The sequence below is a fragment of the Phocoena sinus genome, chromosome 18 (assembly GCF_008692025.1).
Source record: "Phocoena sinus isolate mPhoSin1 chromosome 18, mPhoSin1.pri, whole genome shotgun sequence".
Classification (NCBI taxonomy): Eukaryota; Metazoa; Chordata; class Mammalia; order Artiodactyla; family Phocoenidae; genus Phocoena; species Phocoena sinus.
The window spans coordinates 4,163,569-4,186,513 of NC_045780.1; the positions used below are offsets into that span (position 1 = coordinate 4,163,569).

The 22,945-nt window shown below is 38.6% G+C and overlaps 1 protein-coding gene across 7 annotated transcripts in view; it reads left to right on the forward strand.

Moving 5' to 3' along the window:
• CDK8 (cyclin dependent kinase 8) overlaps positions 1-22,945 on the forward strand; it is a 115,724-nt gene that overhangs the window by 35,559 nt on the left and 57,220 nt on the right. For all 7 annotated transcript variants that reach the window (XM_032611458.1, XM_032611457.1, XM_032611459.1 and 4 more), the window contains exons 2-3: positions 10,498-10,573; positions 21,916-22,026. In XM_032611458.1, the coding sequence (XP_032467349.1) occupies positions 10,498-10,573; positions 21,916-22,026 (187 nt within the window). The remainder of the gene's footprint in view (positions 1-10,497; positions 10,574-21,915; positions 22,027-22,945) is intronic.

Here is a 22,945-nt window from a genome sequence, read left to right on the forward strand (position 1 = left end):
CAGAACAAACTGATATAGCCTTGTGGGGAGATATTTTCTGGAATGACTGCCTGTGTTTGGGGTCCAGGTTTGCTGCTGTCTAGCCTTGTGACTTTGGATTCTCTGTCCTTGTATGTAAGATAGGATAGTGATTGTAAGTTGTTGTGAGTCATTATTAAACACAACTCTTGCTGTATAAGGGATAATCTGTCATAGCTATGTAAACTGTATAATAACCATGGTACATTTTTTCTTCATGAAACACCTGTATAATTATTCTCATGTCTATTTGAGTTAAAATAGTACTATGGCCAGTTAGTAACTTAACTATACTAAAAAATTATTTTCTTCTTCCTCTTCCTCTGTGTATACATATACACACATGTATATTTGGATGTATATCTGTATATATCTCTCTGTATATATGGGTAAGTATACATGTATATATGTACACACTATATATGTATACATGTGCACACATTTACACGTGTATTTTAAATATATTTATGTACGTGCACAAATATTTATACAGAAAGCATGTATGCATCCTCTCTATACATAACTACATACATGCAAAACACATTTTATGTAAATTGTTCCAGATCATGTGAGGCATGGACTTTAACATGCGTTTATCTTAAGTGCTTAGTGTAGTACTTGGTATGTGGAAAGTGCTTGTTACGCATTGTCATCATCTCCTGGGAGTCCCACTCTTTGTCTCCCTGTCTGGAAGTCACATTTGTTGAATATCCACTTGTGGAGAAATAGGCTTTCTGGTATTTGGGGAAGTTGGGGGCAGAGGTATGCTTCCCACTCCTGGGAAGTGTCTCTGCTTCCTCCCCGCAGGTGACCTTGCTTCCAGAATTAGCAGAACACAGGGCTTATAAATCTACTAGTAGAGTGATCTTTTGCAGAATGGTATGAAAGTGCCAAATACAAAAGGTTACTCTTGATATTGCTGCAAGACTTAAGCTTCTCCAATCTGACTCGACCCCGGCCGGCAGCTAGTGCCCCCCAGCCCTGCCCACTTGGAGATATACTGCACCTTTTCCTATTCTGTGCAGCCATCTCGTTTCTGGTGAGCTGTTACATCCTTAGCTGATTACAGTGAGTCCCTGGCCAATTTTACCTTATGTGTGATCGAGGTGGGGCAGGGCTGGAAGGAAACGGGAGAAAGAGACAGGTTTCTTCTCTCCTATGAAGCCCAGCACCTGTATCAGGGATTGTTCTTAGGCAGCCGGCTTGAGTTTATCACTCTTTAATGCCACTGCTGTTCATTTATGTATTGAAAATAGCAAAATTTATAGTTTGGGTACTTGTTATTTGACTTTTGGATTATTGACAATAGCTTCCTAATTAACATTCTTGCCTCCAATCTTTTTTTTTTTAGATTTTGAGATTAATTCTGATTGAGGTTGACAATTCTTATTCATTATGGTATTCAACAAATATAAAGTATAACTGCATGGAGTTAATACACTTTATAAAAAATTGAAATATAGTTGATATACAATATTATGTTAGTCTCAGGCGTATAACATAGTGATTCAACTTTTTTTCTTTTTTTAACACCTTTATTGGAGTATAATTGCTTTACAGTGGTGTGTTAGTTTCTGCTTTATAAAAAAGTGAATCAGCTATACATATACATATATTCCCATATCTCCTCCCTCTTGTGTCTCCCTCCCACCCTCCCTGTTCCACCCTTCTAGGTGGTCACAAACCACCTAGCTGATCTCCCTGTGCTATGTGCTTGCCTCCAATCTTGATCCTACTAGTGTGTGCTGATGCTGTGTGATTTTTAAGTCTAATCTAATCAGATCTTAATTTTATTGTGTTTAACATTGTCAAATATCTATGTAATTCTGTTGAAATTTTCATAAATTTTACATATCTTTGGCATCTGCCAAATTTAACTCTCCTCCCACCATAATTTTTTCCCCGTAATTTTAGGAAGTTTTATTTTTGTACTTGAGTAGTGATAGTTCCATTTAACTGATTGTTTTTGCTGTTTTTTGTACATGGAATTGAGTTGAAAATACTGCTCGATACGTGGCATCCTGGCATTGTCAGTCTGTACAAGGCCCTACGTTTTTCTTTATTTTTCATCCTCTCATCTCTGTCCCTTTCTCTTCTTCCATTATAATAGGCTCCCATTCTTATGAATTTAAAAGGTAGATTAAGGGAAAAACATTTATAGAGTACCTTAATAGCACATCAATCTTGAGTACTTATTCACAATAATACTTGGAGTACAACACGTTAATATTTAAGAAATGTTCAGGTGTATTCACATGCCCGATGTAATGCTACTTTTAAGAAGAAAATGTTTGGGGCCAAGTAGAAATAAATTAGGCAGATATGCGAAATAGCAGGGAAGACCAGTTATTAGGGAGGAAAATATTACATATTAATTTCTGTTTTCAGTGTTGCTCATTTCTTCTAGCACGAATATTAAGGAGAAAAAGAATGATTATATGACCAGTGTCAAAATATAGTTCTTGAAGTCAGGATGCCTGATTATATAACTTTACTCTTCGTAGAGTTATGTTCAGAAAAATGGCACTGGGAAGGTGATCTAAGAAAGATAGGTTGGTAGTTGTCTTTGATGGAAACCCCCTACATTTAGTGATATCTGATCATGTTACTGTAATCTTGTAACTAAACAGACAGAAAGGACCAGGAGTTTCTTTCCAGTTTCCAAGGTTAGAAATACTTTTTAAGCTCTGCATAGCTTTTTTTCCAAACAAGGTAAAGATGTGTTTGAAGTATGAGAGCTAACAAATTGAGCTTAAATCCCACAAGATAATGCAGAGGAGAGAGATTCATAGCTAGGTTTACAAGAAGCTTTGTAACTTCTTGGAGTTTGGCCTCTGGAGTTGCCAAGAGACTTGAAAGTATCTCCTGTTGGGTCTGTCTTGCTCACTGGTGTATCTCAGGTACTATAGCCGTGCCGAGCACAGGAATGCCCCCAAATCAAGAATTAGTAGGTCTAATAATCTTTTAAATAAGCTTATGTCATTAACCAGCAAGTTAACTTGTGGATTTCACTTGTCAGAATGATCAAAAGAGCAAAACATGTTAACTACGACAAGGAATTTTAAGCAAAGTATAGCATGGCTAGTTAGAATGTGTTCTCTGAGAGCTGACCCGATGTAAATTAAAGGGACTGTTGTTTCAATTTGCTTTAATGCATTGTGACTTCATGTCAGGTAATTGGGCATCATGAATGTTACAGGCCACCGGAATGCACCTGTAGGAAAGTTTACTTGCCTGCTGCAGCAAGGGCAAGTGCACAACCTGGGAACCAGAGCAAGTGGGGCTTCGTCGGTAGGTTTGGGCTGAATGATTCTAAGGAGAGACTGGGAAGTAGACCAGCTCTGCATTGGATACTGTTGTGAGGTGGGGTCAGTTTGGTAATTGGGTATCTGAGTATTCTGTTCAGAGGTAGGCGGAATGAAGCAGAGCTGGGGACTCATTGGTAAGAGAGCAGTAATCACTCAAAAAAGGGCCATTTTAGTCATTTTGCCATTCTGGTGTGGCCTTGGGCAAAACTTTATTTCCTGTTTGCCTTTTCTATAGAGGCCTTGCCGCTAATCTGTTAGGGATATCACAATCTGATTTTCAGTGGGGTTTATTTTCACTTTCTTAGTCCCTCTTTTTGGCCAGATTCAGCCACTGAGGATATTGTTCTGTGAAATCCAGATCTTCCCTGTGCTGGAATTCTGTTGATCAGGAGACTTCAGAGAGTCTCATCTACTGTTGGACTGCAGTCAGTTCTTTGTGACTACTTTTTGTTGTTGTGGGGTCACTTATTGAATCATGCAAAGCAAAAATGGCTGTGCACATATAAGACTCTGGAGATCACATTTGAACTCTACAACACTGACAAATGCTGAGAGATTATGGACAGTTTGTAGTCTACTTCGAAGCCAAGAGCCAAGGTCCCAAGTGTGGTTTTGGTGTAGACAGAAACCTTCCTAGGTTTGACATCAGAGGGGCTGTCTGTCTTATTTACTATTTTAGTTTACCATTTTATGGACTTCCCTGGTGGTGCAGTGGTTAAGAATCTGCCTGCCAATGCAGGGGACGTGGGTTCAAGCCCCGGTCTGGGAAGATCCCACATGCCGCGGAACAGCTAAGCCCGTGCACCACAACTGCTGAGCCTGCGCTCTAGAGCCTTCAAGCCACACTACCGAAGCCCGCGCGCCACAACTACTGAAGACCACGCACCTAGAGCCCGCGTGCCGAAGAGTGGCCCCTGCTCGCCACAACTAGAGAAAGCCTGCGAGCAGCAACAAAGATCCAACGCAGCCAAAAAGAAATAAAAAACAAAACAAAACAAAAGAAAGAGTTGCTTAGTAGTTGAGTGTAATTGCCCAAGAACTAGAGTGAGCTGAGTTGCACCCAAAAGAAAGTGGCTACAATCTCAACAGTTGGCTTGTTTGCATATTTTAGTGACATCCTGAGCAAATTGCAGCCAGGTATGAGACTCATACAAGGAGTGACTGGGGATGCAAAGAGCAATATTATAGGTATCATCGTTAGAGATAACAAGTATCTGTTAACAATTCAGAAATGTAAAGCAGCAGAGGGGAAGGGAAGAGCTGGCGGTGGGGGGAGGTGGGGAAAGCATGCAGATTAAAGCCTGACCGTCTTTGGTTCTGGCCATTTAGATTTTGTTCCATAAGCCCTGGGGGTGGAAGCTCTCTCTCTCATGCTGCTTGATCCAAAGGTCTTGGGTATAAGCTTTCTCATTCTAAGACCATCTTCTGGACGATTCTTAGCAATCCTCAATTTGGGGTCTCTGGCTGGACAGTCTTCCAGTAACTTGAGGAAGTGTTGTGTTGTTGTAATTGAGAGCTATGGATCCAAGGAGTTTTACTGCAGACTATGGCAAGGTCATTTCCATGGGGGTTCAAGTACAGTCTTTCCTTAATGATGTTTCAAAAATAGCCAAACACCTAATCCGAGCGCATGTAGAGCTGATTAAGTATCTGGCAAGGGAAGATAGTTGTTTACATCAGTGATAAGGTTGAACAGTTCTGGAAAATTATTTTGTTAACCAGAATTATTATGTCACATAATTATCATTTCTTTTCTGTGATGGAAATAATTAAGATATAGTCTCTTAGCAACTTTGAAGTTTGTAATACGGTATTGCTGTATATAATCATTGTGCTGTGCAGTAGATCTCCGGGATTAGAGCTCCAGGATTTTTTATCTTCTTATTGCAAGTTTTACCCTTAAACAACATCTCCTCAGTCCCCCAGCCCCCAGCCCCTGGTAACCACTATTCTACTTTCTGTATTTACGGGAGACTGCACGTATAAGTGATATGCATGCAGTATTTGTCCTTCTCTGTCTGACTTGTGTCACCTAGCATAATGCCTTCAAGGTCTACCCATGATCCATGTTACCACAAATGGCAAGATTTCCTTCTTTCTCGTGGCTGAATAATATTGACCCTTTTTAAGTGGCCCGTTACCCATCTTCACTGGAAGCTTGTAAAATCTACTGCTTTTCTCCACTTTTCTGAAATGCCTAAATATTGTCTTGATGTGCATCTGTTTTAATTCATTTGTGATAGGAACTCACTGAACCCTTCCAGGTTTACAAATCCTGTCCTTCAGTTTGGGGAGTTTCCTTGAATTACTTTGTAAGTTTTCTTCCTCTCTTTTCTCTGTTCTTTTTTTCTGAAACTCCTAATTATTTGTGTGTTGGATTTCATGGACTGGTTCTCTAGTTTCCCTATTTTTATTTCACATTTCTCTAACTTTGTTTTATTGCTCTGTTTTCTAGGCTCTCTCTTCAGTTTATCTTCTACCCAGCCAGTTCTGCTTCCAGATGGATCTTGTCCTCTCAAGTCTCTGCTTTGGAGGATTTGGCTCTGCAAATCTAATTGGTTCTCAGCTTTCTTTGCTATCAGTTTCTTATTTGGTTTTCTTGGATCCTTGTCATCAGCTACTGTTCTACTGTTTGTCCACTTACATTCTAGTTTCCAAATTTTTATGCTATCTTCTCTCTCATTTTTCATCCTTATGGGTTTATGTCTTAAAAATTTTTTTCTTTGCCATAGTTTTAGTAGGGTGTTAGGAGGGGAGTGAAGTTTGATATGTGTTCAGTACTCTATTTTACCAAAACACTACTCATTTTTTTTTAACCACTCCTTTATAGCCATTTTATATTTTTGACTTCCCCTCCCATCTGTTAAAGGCAAGTGTTCATCATGGCTGCGCTCTCTTCTTTTTGGTCTTCTCACATGACACACTTTCTCTCAACTTTGTTTATTTATTTTTTAATGTGATGTTTTCTTGTCATACTCATTTGTTTTGTACACACCTTGAAGTGAAGTATACGTATTCTGCACCGTTTGGAGAGAGCTGGCATGAAAGTCCCCCTCCCACCCTACCTCTGTTTCTAAGGTAGGCAAACCTCAGGGCTGTCCATGTGTTTCCATGATTTTAAGCTGCTGCCGGTCTTTGCTATTCTCTGAGCATGCCAGATCCTGTCTGTGCTTCTGTATTTTTATACATGCTTTTCCCACTCCCTGGGATGCCTCATATAACTACTGATTTCTTTTCCCAGCCCCTCCTTCCTTTCCTGACAAACTTCTTAAGTCTTAAGAATCTCTGCTTAAGTAGACTCTTTCTGAAGCTTTCTTTCATCTTCCTTCAACCCTTCAAGGTATAGTTAGTTGATCATTCCCTCTGTTTATAGTACTATTATATAGAGCACTGTACTGCAGTTATCACTGATACAATCTGACTACTTCGACTGGATCATGACTGAACATAGGGAACGAATCTTTTTCCTCTCCAGGGTGCCTTTTTACAAAAAAGTGTTGTGTGCATGGCTACATAAATAAGTGTGCTCTGTAAACCACAGAGCACTATTATGTTATGATGGTAATTATTATTAGGTGATTTTTTTTTTTTTTTTTTTTTTGCGGTATGCGGGCCTCTCACTGCTGTGGCCTCTCCCGTTGCAGAGCACAGGCTCCGGATGCGCAGGCTCAGCGGCCATGGCTCACGGGCCCAGCCGCTCTGTGGCATGTGGGATCTTCCCGGACCGGGGCACGAACCTGTGTCCCCTGCATCGGCAGGCGGACTCTCAACCACTGCGCCACCAGGGAAGCCCTTATTAGGTGATTTTTAAGAGGCAGTTGCGTTTTTGATAATCACACATCTTTTCAAAGTTTTTTTGTTCTCCCATTTTACCTTTCTTTCTGATAACTTTTATAAAATATAAAACATTAACTACTTGGGATGGGGGAGAGAACTGATTGCAGATTAGAATTTTTTTTAGCTCATTTTGAAGACATTTTCACATGGCTGTCTTTAACAAAGAGAAAGTCCAGGGGGTGTTGTCAAGGAGGTGAGTTAGTCTCTGGTTTAATTTATTTCCTTCCCCACCGCTCTCTCTCTCTCTCCTCAGAAGGCTCAAGTCTAGGAAGTTATCCTCAACAGTAGATATAACAGAACCTGTTACACTCCTGGGTTGACCATCTGGTTAAATCAGTACCATGCACATGTCTAATCTCTAATAGATTTATTCTGATCCCAATTTCATTTTATTTTTGTGTCACCCTCTTTAATGTCTCCTTTAATTCTTTCAGAAATCATTCAGACTTGGTGAACATTAAGTACAGATATTCTTAGTGTATTTTTAATATAATGTGTGCCCATGGTGCTTTATAGGAAAGTACTTGTAAATCTGATTGTCGTAAAACAAATCTTTTTTCAGAAAAATAATGTAATTGTGATTTGTTTTTACAACTAAGGATGTGGTGTAAATATGTTATAAAAGGAAAGATAAAGTTACGTAAACTTTATGGATAACTTAAAATGATAAAGTATTAAACTTATTGATTTTATAATGAGTTACTCATCTGTTCAGTCAAACCTTAACTCCGGCTCTATCACTCTGCCCTTACTTTTATTTTTTTTTTTTTTTTTTTTTTTTTTTTTGCAGTACGCGGGCCTCTCACTGTTGTGGCCTCTGCCGTTGTGGAGCACAGGCTCCGGATATGCAGGCTCAGCGGCCGTGGCTCACGGGCCCAGCCGCTCCGCGGCATGTGGGATCCTCCCGAACCCGTATCCCCTGCATTAGCAGGCGGATTCTTAACCACTGCGCCACCAGGGAAGCCCCCTTACTTTTAGTATTTTACCTCATTTCGAACATCAGAAAAATAATGAAAGCCATCAAAATGAGAACTCCCCTGACTTTTTGCCTCTGAACCAACTTCTTTGCACCTGTATCTATCCTTTCCTCCTTCCTTTGTCTTCCTGTTAACAATGGAAGACACATTTCTCCTTCTCGCTCTGAATCTAATCCCTCCCCAGCATTTCAGTCTTTGCTCTTCTTGTTTTTCCCTCTCATCTCCTTTTCTCTGGGTTCTTCCTTTCAGTACTTAACATAATCAAGCCTCTTACATCTTAAAAAAAATTCTTTAACCTTGTGTATTCCTCCAGCTGCTGCCTTATTTTATCACCTTCAAAGAACTACCTACTTTCATTGTGTCAGTTGACTTATGCCCCCCCCCTTCATTCCCCAGCCTTCTGCAGTATCTGCCAGTACGTCACTGCGACTATTTTTGCCTAGTCCAGTGTCCCCTGGTGACTTCATCGTTGCTAAATTCAGTGGACATTGCTCGCTCCTCACCTCACTAGACTTCTCGGCGGCTTTGGATACTGTTTACTATTCTGCCCTTTTTCTTACCAGTCCTGCTCTTTGGTCTCCGCTCAGGTACTCTCCTGGCTTGGTTGACAGTATGTATATGCTGATATCTTCAGCTTTCTCTTGACCTTTAGACGTGTTCATTCAGCTTGCCATCCCCACGTAGGTGTCTCACAGGTACCAGACTCAGCCTGCACACAGTGGAGCCATCATCTTCCTGTTCCCTCGGACCTTTTCCTCCTGCTGTGTTTCCTGTTCCGGGGGATGATGTTGTGTTGGCCTGTTCCTGGGGCAGGAGTCATTATGTCTGACCCCATCTCCTTCCTCATCCCCAGGGTTCTGTCCTTTGTGCTGCTGGTCTGCCTTCCGTCACTCCAGTCTGTCCCCTTGGCAGCAGCCAGCATCATCTCTCACCTGAGTAGTTTGGACACTGTGGACTTAGCTGGTCTCTCGGTTTCCTGTCTTCATTTACTGCCCCCCAACATTTAAAAGGCCGCCAGAGCAGAGGAGGATTGATATTCTCCTGTTTAAAATTTGTTAACGGAGCGTCTCCTCTTGTTCTTGGAGTATAAAAAGACTTTTATGATCTGGTTCCTAACTGTATCCCCATCCTCATCTCCCGTTGTTTAATGTATGTTCTTCAAGTGCTTTTCCCTCACCTCATGTGCCCTCACACTTTGTTCCCCTCTTAACACACACACACACACACACACACACACACACACAGAGCACAGTTTTCAAAGTGCGATCTGGGAAGCTCTAGGTGTCCTCAAAATCCTTTCAGAGGGTCTGCAAGGTCAACACTGTTTTCATAACAGTGCTATGTTATATGCCTTTCTTCACGCTGATTCTCGCGAGTGTACAGTGGGTTTTTCTCAAAGGTGACGTGACACGTGATGATGCCATTGCTCTGGTGGATAATGGATATGTGCTTTCGTAGGTTGTGTTTTTTAAGAGTTCCCATTTTTCAATTCTAAGAGGGTTAATATTGATAGAACAAACAGAACCTCTTCAGGGTCCTCAGAGACATCTAAGAGAGTAAAAGGGTCCTGAGTCCAGAAAGTCTGAGGACTGCCATTTGGGCCTCAGTGAGATGGGATTTCCTCTGAGAAGGCTTTGCCTGGGTCTCCAGGAAAAAGAGTGACTTTTGGGTAGCTCTGCGGTTCGTACTTGCTCCGTCACAGCATTATCATATTGTCTTGTGGTGGGTTAGTTATCTCTCACCACCAGTAGCCACAGAAAGCTCCATAAAGGAAGGAATTCCCTTGTATCCCCAGGACTTAGCACAGTTCTGGAGACACAGTAAGTGCTCAGTAAACATATGTCGAGTGAATCCCTTTGAAGGTATTTGGGGATATGAACTATATAACATGTTTTAAATCATAACCATTTTGTACTTTATGAATGATGCATTCATTTCTTAATTTTTTTGACACCCCAATATCCAAATGGGCTTTAAGAGACCATGTTTTATATATGCACGCACACACACACACACACACACACACACACACACACATACACACACACACACACAGGAAGTGTATACATATTAGAGCAGAAAGAACCTATTATTGGAAGTCAGGAGCTTCATTTCTGAAACTTTCTCTTCTGCAAATAACCATAGAGCCTTGGACAAGTCTTTTTATTCCTTGGAATCTAACTTCCCTCATCAAGTAATGGGATTGGAATAGATTACCTCAAGTTTCTCCCATATGAAATTATGTGATTATATGTGAAAGGTGTCAAAGTGTATGTGATTTATATATTTTTTTATTTAATTAAAAATGCACATACATTTAGATTTATCTGTATATTAAAATAACTTTGTTTTTACAGGAAAGATGATAAAGACTATGCTTTAAAACAAATAGAAGGAACCGGGATCTCTATGTCGGCATGTAGAGAAATAGCAGTAAGTGAAGCTCTTTTTATCATCATCATTGTCAGCTGATTTATGGGTGTCACCTATATAGGTCTCTGAATTGTATTTGTCACATGCACACGTTAATTGAAAGTTGAGAAATATTTTTCATATCTACTATCTATAGCAAAATATATTTGTTTTTTAAAGAGAAGTAAAGGTGGCATGTAGTTCTAGTAAAAATTTCTATGTAAATTCACTTATTTCGGGTTAAGTAAATCTCAGTTGTTTATGTAACTATATATTTTTCCCAAAAATGTCACTAAATAGTTAAGGATCCAGTTATTCTTACTATTTCATTGAGTGCAATAAAATTGTTTATTATGTTATATGTTAATTCATATAAAATATTTCTATTTTAATAAGATGAGATTAATGTCATTACTTATGAACTTAAAATGAGATTATTTGATTTTCATTGTATCTGTCTGTTCATTTGAATAAGTAAAGTTATATACCCCCCCCTTTTTGGAGGCATACCATTGCCATATGGTAATTAGAATCTCAATTTGATTCTGAAGGAAAATATTCTTCATGTTAATGCATTATTAAATAATTATTCTTACATTTAAAGTGAGTATTCTCTGAGACTTTACTTCAGCTTTTACTATTGTGAAACTATGGGTCCAAACTTGTCTTTTCTGTCTTTAATCAGAATATTCTAGAATATATATTGTAATAATCTTTACTTTTATTGCTTTCAGCCCTCTGTCTACACAGATATAGGCTGTTGCGACCTGGAGGTATTAATTTAAATAATATTACTCTTTTAACAGATTCTATACCACTGGGTTTTCAGCTAAGAGTCATTTATTGTGTATCATGTTGACAGGAACTAGACGAAGAAGAAGTAAACATAGAACACATAGAGCAAGTCAGGATCCCTGGCCTTAAGCGTTTGCACACTGATGAGGAAAGGCTTATAATTCTTCTAATAATAGGAATGGTGTGCCGAGCACTGTGGTAGCAGGGAATAGAGAATGGGAAAAGGGTATATGTATCTAAACTAGAGAATCAAGCAAGGTTTCAGATTTTGGAGGACACGTAAGAATTACCTCGATGAGGGAAGAATAGGAATGAGATGGAGGGCATTCTTAACCAAAGGTATGCTGTATTGGAAATTATATTTCATTTCATTGATAAAATTCTTATACTCTTGTATCTTGAGGCAAGATATCTGTACATTAACTGTCAGTTCTGCAGCATCTACTATTCTCTATGTTCTAGTTGCTTTTAAAGAATTAAAATCTGTTGAACTATGGTCAGTGATGTTGGGCATCATGATAGGGATGACCTTTAGAGGGGCAGGGAGGAACCAGAGGGGAGACAAGGGGGAGCTTTCAGGGTGCTATTCTGTTTCTTGGTTTTGCTCTGGGTCTGGTCATGTGGGTTTCACATGTGAAAACTCACTGAGCTGTCATGTGCTTTCCTCTGTCTTTATTATTCTTCAGCAAAAAGTTTTAAAATCAAACAAAACTCCATTCATTTCAGGAACAGACATTCTTAGCTTTTTATCTATGTTGATAACTGTAAATGCAGTTAAGCACAATAAGGAGTATGAAAGCTTATTTTTAACGTACTTGATTGTGGTTCTTCCACCTAAGGTGAGCAGAAATTTTTAATTTTGATGAAGTCTCATTTACTAGTGTTTTCCTTTTATGACTATTGTTTTCTGTGTCTGGCTGAAGAAATCTTTATCTACTCACTAATTGTGAAGATGTTTCCCTTTGTTTTCTTCTAAAGCCTTACAATTTTAGCTTTACTTCTAAGTCTATGATCTGTTCACTTCATTTCTGTTTGTAGTCTGATGTAATGTTTGAGCATCTCCTCCCCTCACCCCATGTGAATGTACAATTGTAGCATCATTTTTTGAAAAGATTCTTTCCCATTGAATTCCTTTGGCATCTTTGTAAACAATTAAATGACTGTAAGTGTTGGACTATTTCTGGGCTCTATTCTGTTCCATTGATCGCTTTGTCTATCCTCAGCCAATACCAGATAACTCTACTTTACATACAGCAAGACTTGAAGTGAAGTGGTATAATGCCACCAGCTTTATTTTTTGTTGCAGGATTGTTTGGGCTATTTTAGGTCCTTTGCATTAGCATGTACATTGTTGAATTGGCTAGTAATTTTTATTTCTAAAAAATGCCTGCTAACATTATGGTTTGCATCAATTCAGGGAGAACTGAATCTTAATAATATTGGAACTTCTAAGCCATGAAAGTATGTGTTTCTTTCATGGCTTAGAAAGACATACTTTTCCATTTTTTAAGGTTTTTAAAAAATTTCTCCCAACAATGTTTATAGTTTTTTAGTGTGGAGGCTTTACACACTTGTTAAATTCATTCCTAAGGATTTTATGTTTTCTGACATTGTTATACATGGGATTATTTTTAAATTTTTGTTTTCCACTTGTTTGCTTCTGTATTCAGAATTGATTTTTTAAAAATATATAAATTATATTTCTAAATTCACTGGTAGGTTTGGTGATGTCTTTGGGATTTTCTACATAAGTAATTGTGTCATCTGTGAATAGGAATAGTCTTACTTCTTTCTCTCTTTATGCTTTTGATTTTTTTCTTTTGCATTGGCTAGAGCCTCTCAGAAGATGTTGAATGGTGGTGAGAGCAGGCATCTTACTTGTTCCCAGTCTTGGGGGAAAGTGTTTTCAGTGTTCACCATCAAGTTAAATGCTAGCTATAAGTTTTTTATAGATACCATCAGTCAGGCTTAGGAAGTTCCCTTCTATTTTTTTGTAAATGGTAATGAATTTTATCAAATGCTTTTTTTCTACATGTCCGGAAATGACTATATAGTTCTTCTCTTATTCTGTTATATTGGTAGACTACATTGATTAATTTTCTAACATTTATCCAGTTTTGCAGTTTTGCAATAATCCCTGCTTGGTTATATATCACTTGATTTGATTTACTAAGGTGTTGCTGAGGAGTTTTAGGTCTTTTGAAGAATGTTAGCCTATGATTATCGTTCTTGTAATGTTTTTGTCCTTGGTATCGAAGTTGTGCTGTCCTCACGGAACAAGTTAGGCAGCCTTTCTTCATCCTCTGCATTCTGACAGTTTCTGTATGGCTGGCAGTTATTCTTCCTTGAATGTTGGACAGAATTCACCAACCAGTATTATTTTCTTAATAGATATAGAGCTCTTCACATTTAATATTTGGTCTTGTGTGTGATAAGTCCTATTTTTTATGCAATTTGTTCATTTTGTTTGTTACTGAATTTATTGGCACAAAGTTGCTAATAATATTCTTATTATCTTTTCACAAATGTGGCTCCTATAGTGGTGTCCCTATTTCATTGTGGACTTGGTAATTTGTGTTCTCTGTCTGTATCATTGATTTTTGCTCTTATCTTTATTATTTCTTCTACTTACTTTTGGCCTGCATTTCTTTTTTATCTTCTTCTTTTTTTAAATATTTATTTATTTATTTAGACTGCACCAGGTCTTAGTGGTGGCACGTGGGATCTTCGCTGTGGCATGCTTAGCTGCGGCATGCAGACTCTTAGTTGCGGCATGCGGACTTCTTAGTTGTGGCATGCGTACTTCTCAGATGTGGCATGGACTCTTAGTTGCGGCATGAATGTGGGATCTAGTTCCCTGGCCAGGGATCGAACCCAGGCCCCCTGCATTGGGAGCATGGATTCTTACCCGCTGGACCACCAGGGAAGTCCCTCTTTTTTATCTTCTTAAGGTGGACCGTTAGGTCATTGATTTTTTTAAAGCAGTTCTTTTCTAATATAAGCAATTAAAACTATAAATTTGCCTCCAAGTAGTGTTTTACTTGCATTCCACAAATTTTGTCACATTGTATTATTATTATCATTTAGTACAAAATAATTTCCATTTTCTTTGTGATTTTTTTTCTTTTATTCATGGATTATTTAGAAATATATTGTTTAATTTTTAAATATGTGAGGCTTTCCAGATAATTTATTGTTGTCAACTACTAAATTTTTTCTGTTGCGGTCAGAGAAAAGAGACTATATTTTAGCAATATATACTGAAATATTTATAGATGAAATCATATGTCTGAGATTTACTTCAAAATAATTCAGGGTGGGGTGGGAGGAGCGGATATGAATATCGATAAAATGAGATAGGCTGTGAGTGGATGATGATACATGGGGGTGGTTCTATTTTACTATTCTATTTACTTTTGAAAATTTTTCTATAATAAAAATTCAAAAGGAAAAAGGATCCCATCTGTCTGACAAGTCTTCTCAGACCTCACATTTATTATGGAAGTCCATTGTCTGAGAAGTCCGGTTTCCCCACCAGTCACCTCCATTATTCTCTTACGATCTACACCCAGTTTGTTCCTTTCATAGTATTTATTACAAATTATAATTATAAGGAGTTTCTTTTTATTTTTTGTTAACTTATTTTCTGTTTGTGGTCCTACCTCTGCCTGACTGGAATGCATTTCTTCACCAGTGTGTGCTAGCTCTTACACATAGTCTTTTGTTTAGTAAATAATTGTAAAAGGGAGGGAAGAAGGAAAGAACTCTGAGACTTTCTACTGAAGTGAAGAGCTTTGCATGTCTTCATCCTCACTGTATTCTAAGAGGCCTGCTGTGTATTTCCAGAGCTTCCTGTGGGTCATGATCCCTTTAGCTTAGTGGTGTTCAGAACTCTTCAGTGGGCTCTCGGTGTACCAAGGGGCCGCCTTGTAGTTCAGCTGCTGTTAAAGCCCACATCTGCTTTAACCTAGGCACCTCAGGTTTTTTAATTTTTCTTTAATTAATTTGCAATAATTCAATTGAAGAAAAGTTTCCACAGCTTAAAAAAAAAAACAAATAATTTTGGAATAATTTTACTGATGCTTTTATAGTAATTTCAACTCAACTCTCGTACTTAGGGCATACATTTAGAATTTATTATTTTTGCTATATTGTAAAATTTTAGTATTAGAAATCAATGTTATTTTGAGAATATTAGGTTTTCTTACCTATTTCTCACTCACCATGTAAGTGGTATTTATTGGCAAGATAGTTTTAAATGCTATTTATTTTTTATTTGTACTTTTAGAGTTCAGATTAAGTGTGATATCCTGTGGCATTAATTAGAATGAATTAACTTTATGACGAATGATGTTTTAAAACAGTTGTATTTTTACCAGTGATCTTAGTACTCAGGAAATTATAAGATTTTATTCCCAGTAGAATTAGGAAAACTTAGGTGGTTTCTGTGATGAAACCATTGTATAAATTTATTGAAACCTTTTTCCATTAAACATTTTTGGACATAAAATTTTCAAAAAGGCAAAAACATCTTACACAGTGCCAAGCAGAGGCATCTGCAGCCTGTGGGCTCTGTGTGGGGTGCTGAAGCCCATCAGGTGTGAAAACTGCTCGCCACCCCCAGTGTCTGAGCACCCGCCTCACGGGGTTCCATGGAGCACTTAAGACCCTCCCCGGGTTACCTGAGCTCCCATTCTGGCTTTACCACTCACCTGGCTTGTAGGACCCAAAGCAGGTGATGTAATTTCCCCGTGTTGTAGTTTCCTCTTTGTAAAATGAGAATAATAGTTATCTCATAGGGTTTTAGTGCATGAGGAGCGTAGGTCACTTCTGGGACACAGTAAACTCTGGGTGCACGTTAGTTCCTCAGTCAATGCCAGTTAGCACTGCTGCAGCCACAGCATGCAAACTGCCTGCTCACTTGAACTTGTCTGCTGCCAGAGGACTTCAGCGGAAGGTCTCAGCACATTTTACATCCCGGCACCTAGTGCAGCATCTGCCACGGGGCCTGGCATGTGGCAGGCATTAGATCTGCTAAATGTAGCCCAGCTTCCTGGTCTTCTGGAAGTGCTTCAGTGTAAATATTTACTTAGAGGCATTTCGCCACTGAGACTCTCAGCTCCATCTCCAATCCCACAGAGACCCATCTCCCAGCATAGCGTGTTGTACTTACTCAGTAGTAATAGCTATGTACTGTACTAGTTTGCCAAGGCTGCCATAACAAAATACTGCAGACTGGGTGGCTTAAACAACAGGAACTTATTTTCTTACTGTTGGAGGCTGTTGAACCAAGATCAGGGCGCCTGCAGAGTTGTTTCTTGTGAGGCCTCTCTCCTTGGTTTGCAAGTGGCCACCCTCTTGTGGCCTCTTCATGTGGTCATCTCTCTGTGCGTCTAATCTCCTTTTCTTGTAAGCTCACCATTCAGATTGGATTAGGGCTCATCCTACTGACCTGTTTTTAACTTAATTGCCTCTTTAAAGGCCTTATCTCCAAATAGAATCATTCTGAAGTTTCGGGGGTTAGGGCTTCAACACAAGAATTTTGGGAGGACAGCCCATAACACTTACCATTACTTACTACCATAGTAATAGCACTTACTATTAAAATCATTGCTCTCAAAGACTTAATATTTGACTAATCAGATTTTTAAAAAATAAAAGTAAATTGATTTTTTGATGAAAGCATTGATCTTAGTCTACAGTTTAGAAGCCAAAGGGTGTGTTGTATGATGCCCTTTAGTTGGTATATTTTCTTTATTCGTGAACTCAGTTATTCATGTCTTTACCAGGTATTTAATGAGCACGTACCAGGCAGTGTGCTAGAAACTAGCAGTGCGGTGCTGAGCTAGACACAGTGCCTACCATTGTCCAGTTCATAACCTAGTATATATTTAAAATATCTGTGTCTCTGGATGATAAGAATTACTCCCCCTGGGTGTTAGTTCTTGGGATGTGTTGTTGTTAGACCAAATTACTGGCTTTGTATTTTAGAGATTAATTAATTAATTTTAAAAGCATTTGAATCCTGATTCTAACCACTACCTAGGACTGTGACCTTAAGCAAATTATTTAATCCCCTTACACCACCATTTCCTCTTTGTAAAGTAAGAGTATAAATATTTCATAGGGTAATTCATGATTAAGTGAGATAGTGCATGTCATATGCTTAGCCCCATACTTGGCACCTAGGAAGAGCTTAATAAAATGGTTGCTGCTGTTTCCTTTTTAATACAAGAGCTAAACCTCATCTTGGAGGTGAGATGGAGGTGACATCTAACAATAGCTTTATATATAGGTTTCTAATAATTGGAGAGAGCTTTTGCCAAAGCTTTGGAGTTTGTTTGTTATCATTTCTACCCTGCTGATTTCCAGAAAGGATTTGAAATAGCTGCCCAGCTGAGAAGTGTGTTCCAGTTGTGAGGTAATGGAGAAAACCCTGACCCAGAACTGACATGCACTTAGGGCCAGGTCCACTCTTCCAGCCAGCTGGCTGAGCTTGGGCGACCCTGAAGTCCAGGCTTTCCCGTATCACATTCTTTGCCTTGTTTATTAATTAGCAAATGGTCAGTTTTAGATATTGACCTTAAGTTTCTGAGAACATGTGTATATCTCTGGAGTTTCATAAGTTGTAAATTATATTCTAAAAGCAGAAATATATAACTTGAATTTAATCTTGCTCCTGAATAAAATAACCATCACTTTCCAGAGAGTAATCATTAATATAAATGACTTAATATATAGTCCATTCATAGTCTTTCCTTTGCTGAATTCATTTCAGAGCCCCTAATATATTGTTAACATTACATTTACCTTGATACTTGTTTTGGTGAAGAGTGTTCTTAGAAAAGGTACTGAAGTCCTAAGTTCTAAAACCTTGACTTTCTCACATGTCTGTCATGTATTTGGAACACATTTGCAAGGCACTAAGTCAGTTCTAACTGATAGAGACAGAATATCAGGCTTCATGAGAAGTTTTTTCTTGTCATTGTTGCTGTTGTATTTGTTTTTGCATGGTGGGATGGGAATGCTTTTTAACTTACGGATCATTAGGGCCACTTGGGTTATTAAATGGAGATAAAATAAGGAGATAAAAGATTTTAAATAGAAGAATGTCTTTCTAGGAGATGAGAAAGGTTAATGAACCCATGCAAATGTGTTCTACTTGCAAGTTTATGTCTGTATAAGCTCTTTATTATTTTGTGAAAAGTTTACAAAATTTTATTCAACTTTCCTTTGTAATTTATAGAAAAAATAGGTACTGTATCTCACAGAGTTACAGATCTTAGTTCTTATCTGATATTTGGTGGCGATGAATGTTGTATTTTCTATTGTTGCTGTTACAGTTGTCCCTTTGCATCCATGGATTCAACCAACCATGGATAGGAAATATTGGGGGGGGATTTCCAGAACGTTCCAAAAAGAAAAATTTGAATTTACCATGCTCCAGCAACTAATTACATAGCATTTACATTGTAATAGATATTATAAGTAATCTGAAGATGATTTAAAGTATAAGGAACTTGAGCATTGGGGGATTTTGGTACCCTCCTAGGGCAGGGTGGGGTTGAGGGGTGGTCCTGGAATCAGTCCCCCTCAAATATTGAGGGACGACTATAGATAGTTTTTTAAAATAATTACAAGCTACAGATTTGTTTTAAGTTTAATTGTTTTGTGATGTCAAAACATAGGCAACTAGTAGAATGGGAGAAAATATTTGTAAATCATATATCTGCTAAGGGATTAATATCTAGACTATGTAAAGAATTACAACTCAATAGCAACAACAAAAAACCCAATTCAAAAATAGGCAGAGAGGGTTTCTCTGGTGGCACAGTGGTTAAGAATCCACCTGCCAATGCAAGGGACACAGTCTGAGCCCTGGTCCGGGAAGATCCCACACGCCGCGTGCAACTAAGCCCATGTGCCACAACTACTGAGCCTACACTCTAGAGCCCGCATATTAGATATTAGGCAGAAGACTTGAATAGACACTTCTCCAAAGAAGATATACCTGTAAGCACATGAAGAGATGCTTATCATTAGCCATTAGGGAATTGCATATCAAAAGCACAGCAAGATACCACATCATACCTATTAGGATGTGACTATTACAAAAAGAAAATTTAAAAAGGTAACTAGAAGTTGGTGAGGGTGTGGAGAAATTGGAATTCTCATGCATTGCTGACGGGAATGTAAATGGTAGAACTGCTGTGAAAACCAGTTTGGTGGTTCCTCGAAAAGTTAAACATAGAATTATCATATGATCTAGCAATTCCACTCCTAGGTATTTACCCAGAGAACTGAAAGCAGGGACTCGGGTACCCGTACACCAATGTTCATAGCAGCATTATTCACAGTAGCCAAAACGAGGAGACAGCCAGTGGCTGTTAGCTGATGAATGAATAAACAAATGTGGTCTATAAATGGGGTGGGGTGTACTGCGCTGGCCTAAAAGTTTGTTCCGTTTTCCCGTAAGGCAGCTCTAGTGACACTGAGTTGTCTTTAACTTCATTAGAAACAATTTTGTTAGATTGTGTTGTGACAGCTGTCATATTAGTGTGCATTTTAAAAAAACATCAAAATTGGTGAGTTTTTGTGTAGCCTTTTAATATTGAAGATGGAAGAAAAAAGCAACATTTTTGGCACATTATGCTTTATCATTTCAAGAAAGGTAAAAACACAACTGAAACGAAGAAAAGATTTGTGCATGTATGGAGAAGGTTCTGTGACTGATCGTGTCAAAAGTGGTTTGCGAAGTTTTGTGCTGGAGGTTTCTTTCTGGACAATGCTCCACGGTCGGGTAGACCAGTTGAAGTTGATAGCGGCCAAATGGAGAACTTAATTGAGAACAATCAACATTATATCACTTGGGAGATAGCTGACATACTCAAAATATCCAAATCAAGCGTTGAAAATCATTTGCACCAGCTTGGTTGTGTGAATCGCTTTGATGTTTGGGTTCCGCATAAGTTAAAGAGAATAAAACCTTCTCGAAGGTATTTCTGCATGCGATTCTCTACTCACATGTAGTGAAAACGTTCCATTTTTAAAACAAATGGTGACGGGTGATTAAAAGTGGATACTGGTGCTTCCCTGGTGGCGCAGTGGTTGAGAGTCCGCCTGCCGATGCGGGGGACGCGGGTTCGTGCCCCGGTCTGGGAAGATCCCACGTGCCGCGGAGCGGCTGGGCCCGTGAGCCATGGCCACTAAGTCTGCGCGTCCGGAGCCTGTGCTCCGCAACGGGAGGGGCCACAGCAGTGAGAGGCCCGCGTACCACAAAAAAAAAAAAAAAAAAAAAAAAAAATGTGGATACTGTACAATAATGTGGAATGGAAGAGATTGTGGGGCAAGCGAAATGAACCATCACCAACCACGCCAAAGGCTGGTCTTCATCCAAAGAAGGTTGTGTATATGGTAGGATTGCAAGGTAGTCCTCTATTATGAGTTCCTTCTGGAAAACCCAACAATTAATTCCAACAAGTACTGCTCCCAGTTAGACCAACTGAAAGCAGCACTTGACGAAAAGCTTCCAGAATTAGTCAACAAACTGCATGATCTTCCATCACGATAACGCAAAAACCACATGTTTCTTTGATGACCAGGCAAAAACTGTTACAGCTTAGCTGGGAAGTTGTGATTCATCTGCTGTATTCACCAGACGTTACACCTTCGGATTTCCATTTATTTCGGTCTTTACAAAATTCTCTTAATGGAAAAAATTTCCATTCCCTGGAAGACTGTAAAAGGCACCTGGAACAGTTCTTTGCTCAAAAAGATAAAAAGTTTTGGGAAGATGGAATTATGAAGTTGCCTGAAAAATGGCAGAAGTAGTGGAGCAAAACGGTGAATACATTGTTCAGTAAAGTTCTTGGTGAAATTGAAAAATGTGTCTTTAATTTATACTTAAAAGCCGAAGGAACTTTTTGGCCAACCCAATATTTGGCCATTAAAAAGCTATGAAATTCTGATGCATGCAACAACATGGATAAACCTTAAAGACGTTATGCTAAGTGAAATAAACCAGACACAAAAGGGCAAATACTGTGTGGTTCTACTTATATCAGGTACCTAGAATAGGCAAATTCATAGAGACAGAAAGTAGAATAGAGGTTACCAGGGGCTGAGGGGGAGAGGAAAGTGGGGAGTTATTGTTTAATGGGTCCAGAGTTCCTGTTTAGGATAATGAAACAGTTCTAAAAGGGATAGTGGGGATGGATGCACAACATGGTGAGTGTACTTATGCTTCTGAATTGAAAATGGTTAAAATGGTGGTTTTTAATGTTACGTGTATATTTTACCATAATAAAAACATTAAAACAAAACAAAAAAAGAAACCAACTAAACAATAGCAACCATACAGACAGATTTACACAGTTATATCTTTTCAGTATCTTTTCTCCACTGATTTTTACTCATTTTTATGGGCATCTCAAAATTGTATGGGTACTTATTAGAATTTTAGGATTGATTGCCATTAGGTTTGTATCGCCTTTGAGTTACAAATGGTATGGGGTTTTTAATGCTATTTTTATGGCAAAGATTTTTAATGAATCTCCTTTGTTTTGCAGTTACTTCGAGAGCTTAAGCATCCAAATGTCATCTCTCTTCAGAAGGTGTTTCTGTCTCATGCTGATAGGAAAGTATGGCTTCTGTTTGACTACGCTGAACATGACCTCTGGGTAAGGTGAATTGTTGGTGGACATGGAGCCATGGTTTCAGTTGGAGATTAAGAGGGACTGACTGAAAACAATTTTGGGAGCTCATCTTCGTATGAGATTTACATTTTTTTTTTTTTTTTTTTTTTTTTGCGGTACGTGGGCCTCTCACTGTTGTGGCCTCTCCCTTTGCGGAGCACAGGCTCCAGACGCGCAGGCACGACGGCCATGGCTCATGGGCCCAGCCGCTCCGCGGCATGTGGGATCTTCCCGGACCGGGGCACGAACCCGTGTCCCCTGCATCGGCAGGCGGACTCTCAACCACTGCGCCACCAGGGAAGCCCTCAGCAGATTATTTTTAAAATAGGATTTACAGAAGCCTTAAGTAACTATAAAATTTACTCCTTTATTAAATATAACAGCTACATTTTTTAAAAAAAACCTGAAAGGCCATCTTGGGGATAAGATTAATGATATATATAGATGAAAATCTATAATAGGATAGCCCAAATAATTTTGAAACATACAAAACTTACATCCTGATCAGTCTTGGGTGAAGAACATGTTAACACAGATTTCAGTTTAAAAAACAAAACAAGTAAACAAAACCCAGTATTACGTCAAGTTAATTCATTAGCAACTACTTCAGTACTGTGAGATATATTTTTCTGATATTTACTAAGTAATAAGGTCTTTAAATATTTCACTGTGTTTTGCATCCTGTCTATATTTACTAAATTAGCGTGACTGTGCATTTATTGAGCTAAATAAAAGAGAAAACATATGCAAGGGATTATAGTATCCTGGCTCAATTTCAAAATCTTCAAAATAATTTATTCTTTCATTCAGCTGTAGTTCGTAAATGCAAATACAAAATTTTGAAATAAAACTAGCACAAATCCTAGTAAAACTGTTTAAAAGTAAATTCACCTTCCGAAAATAG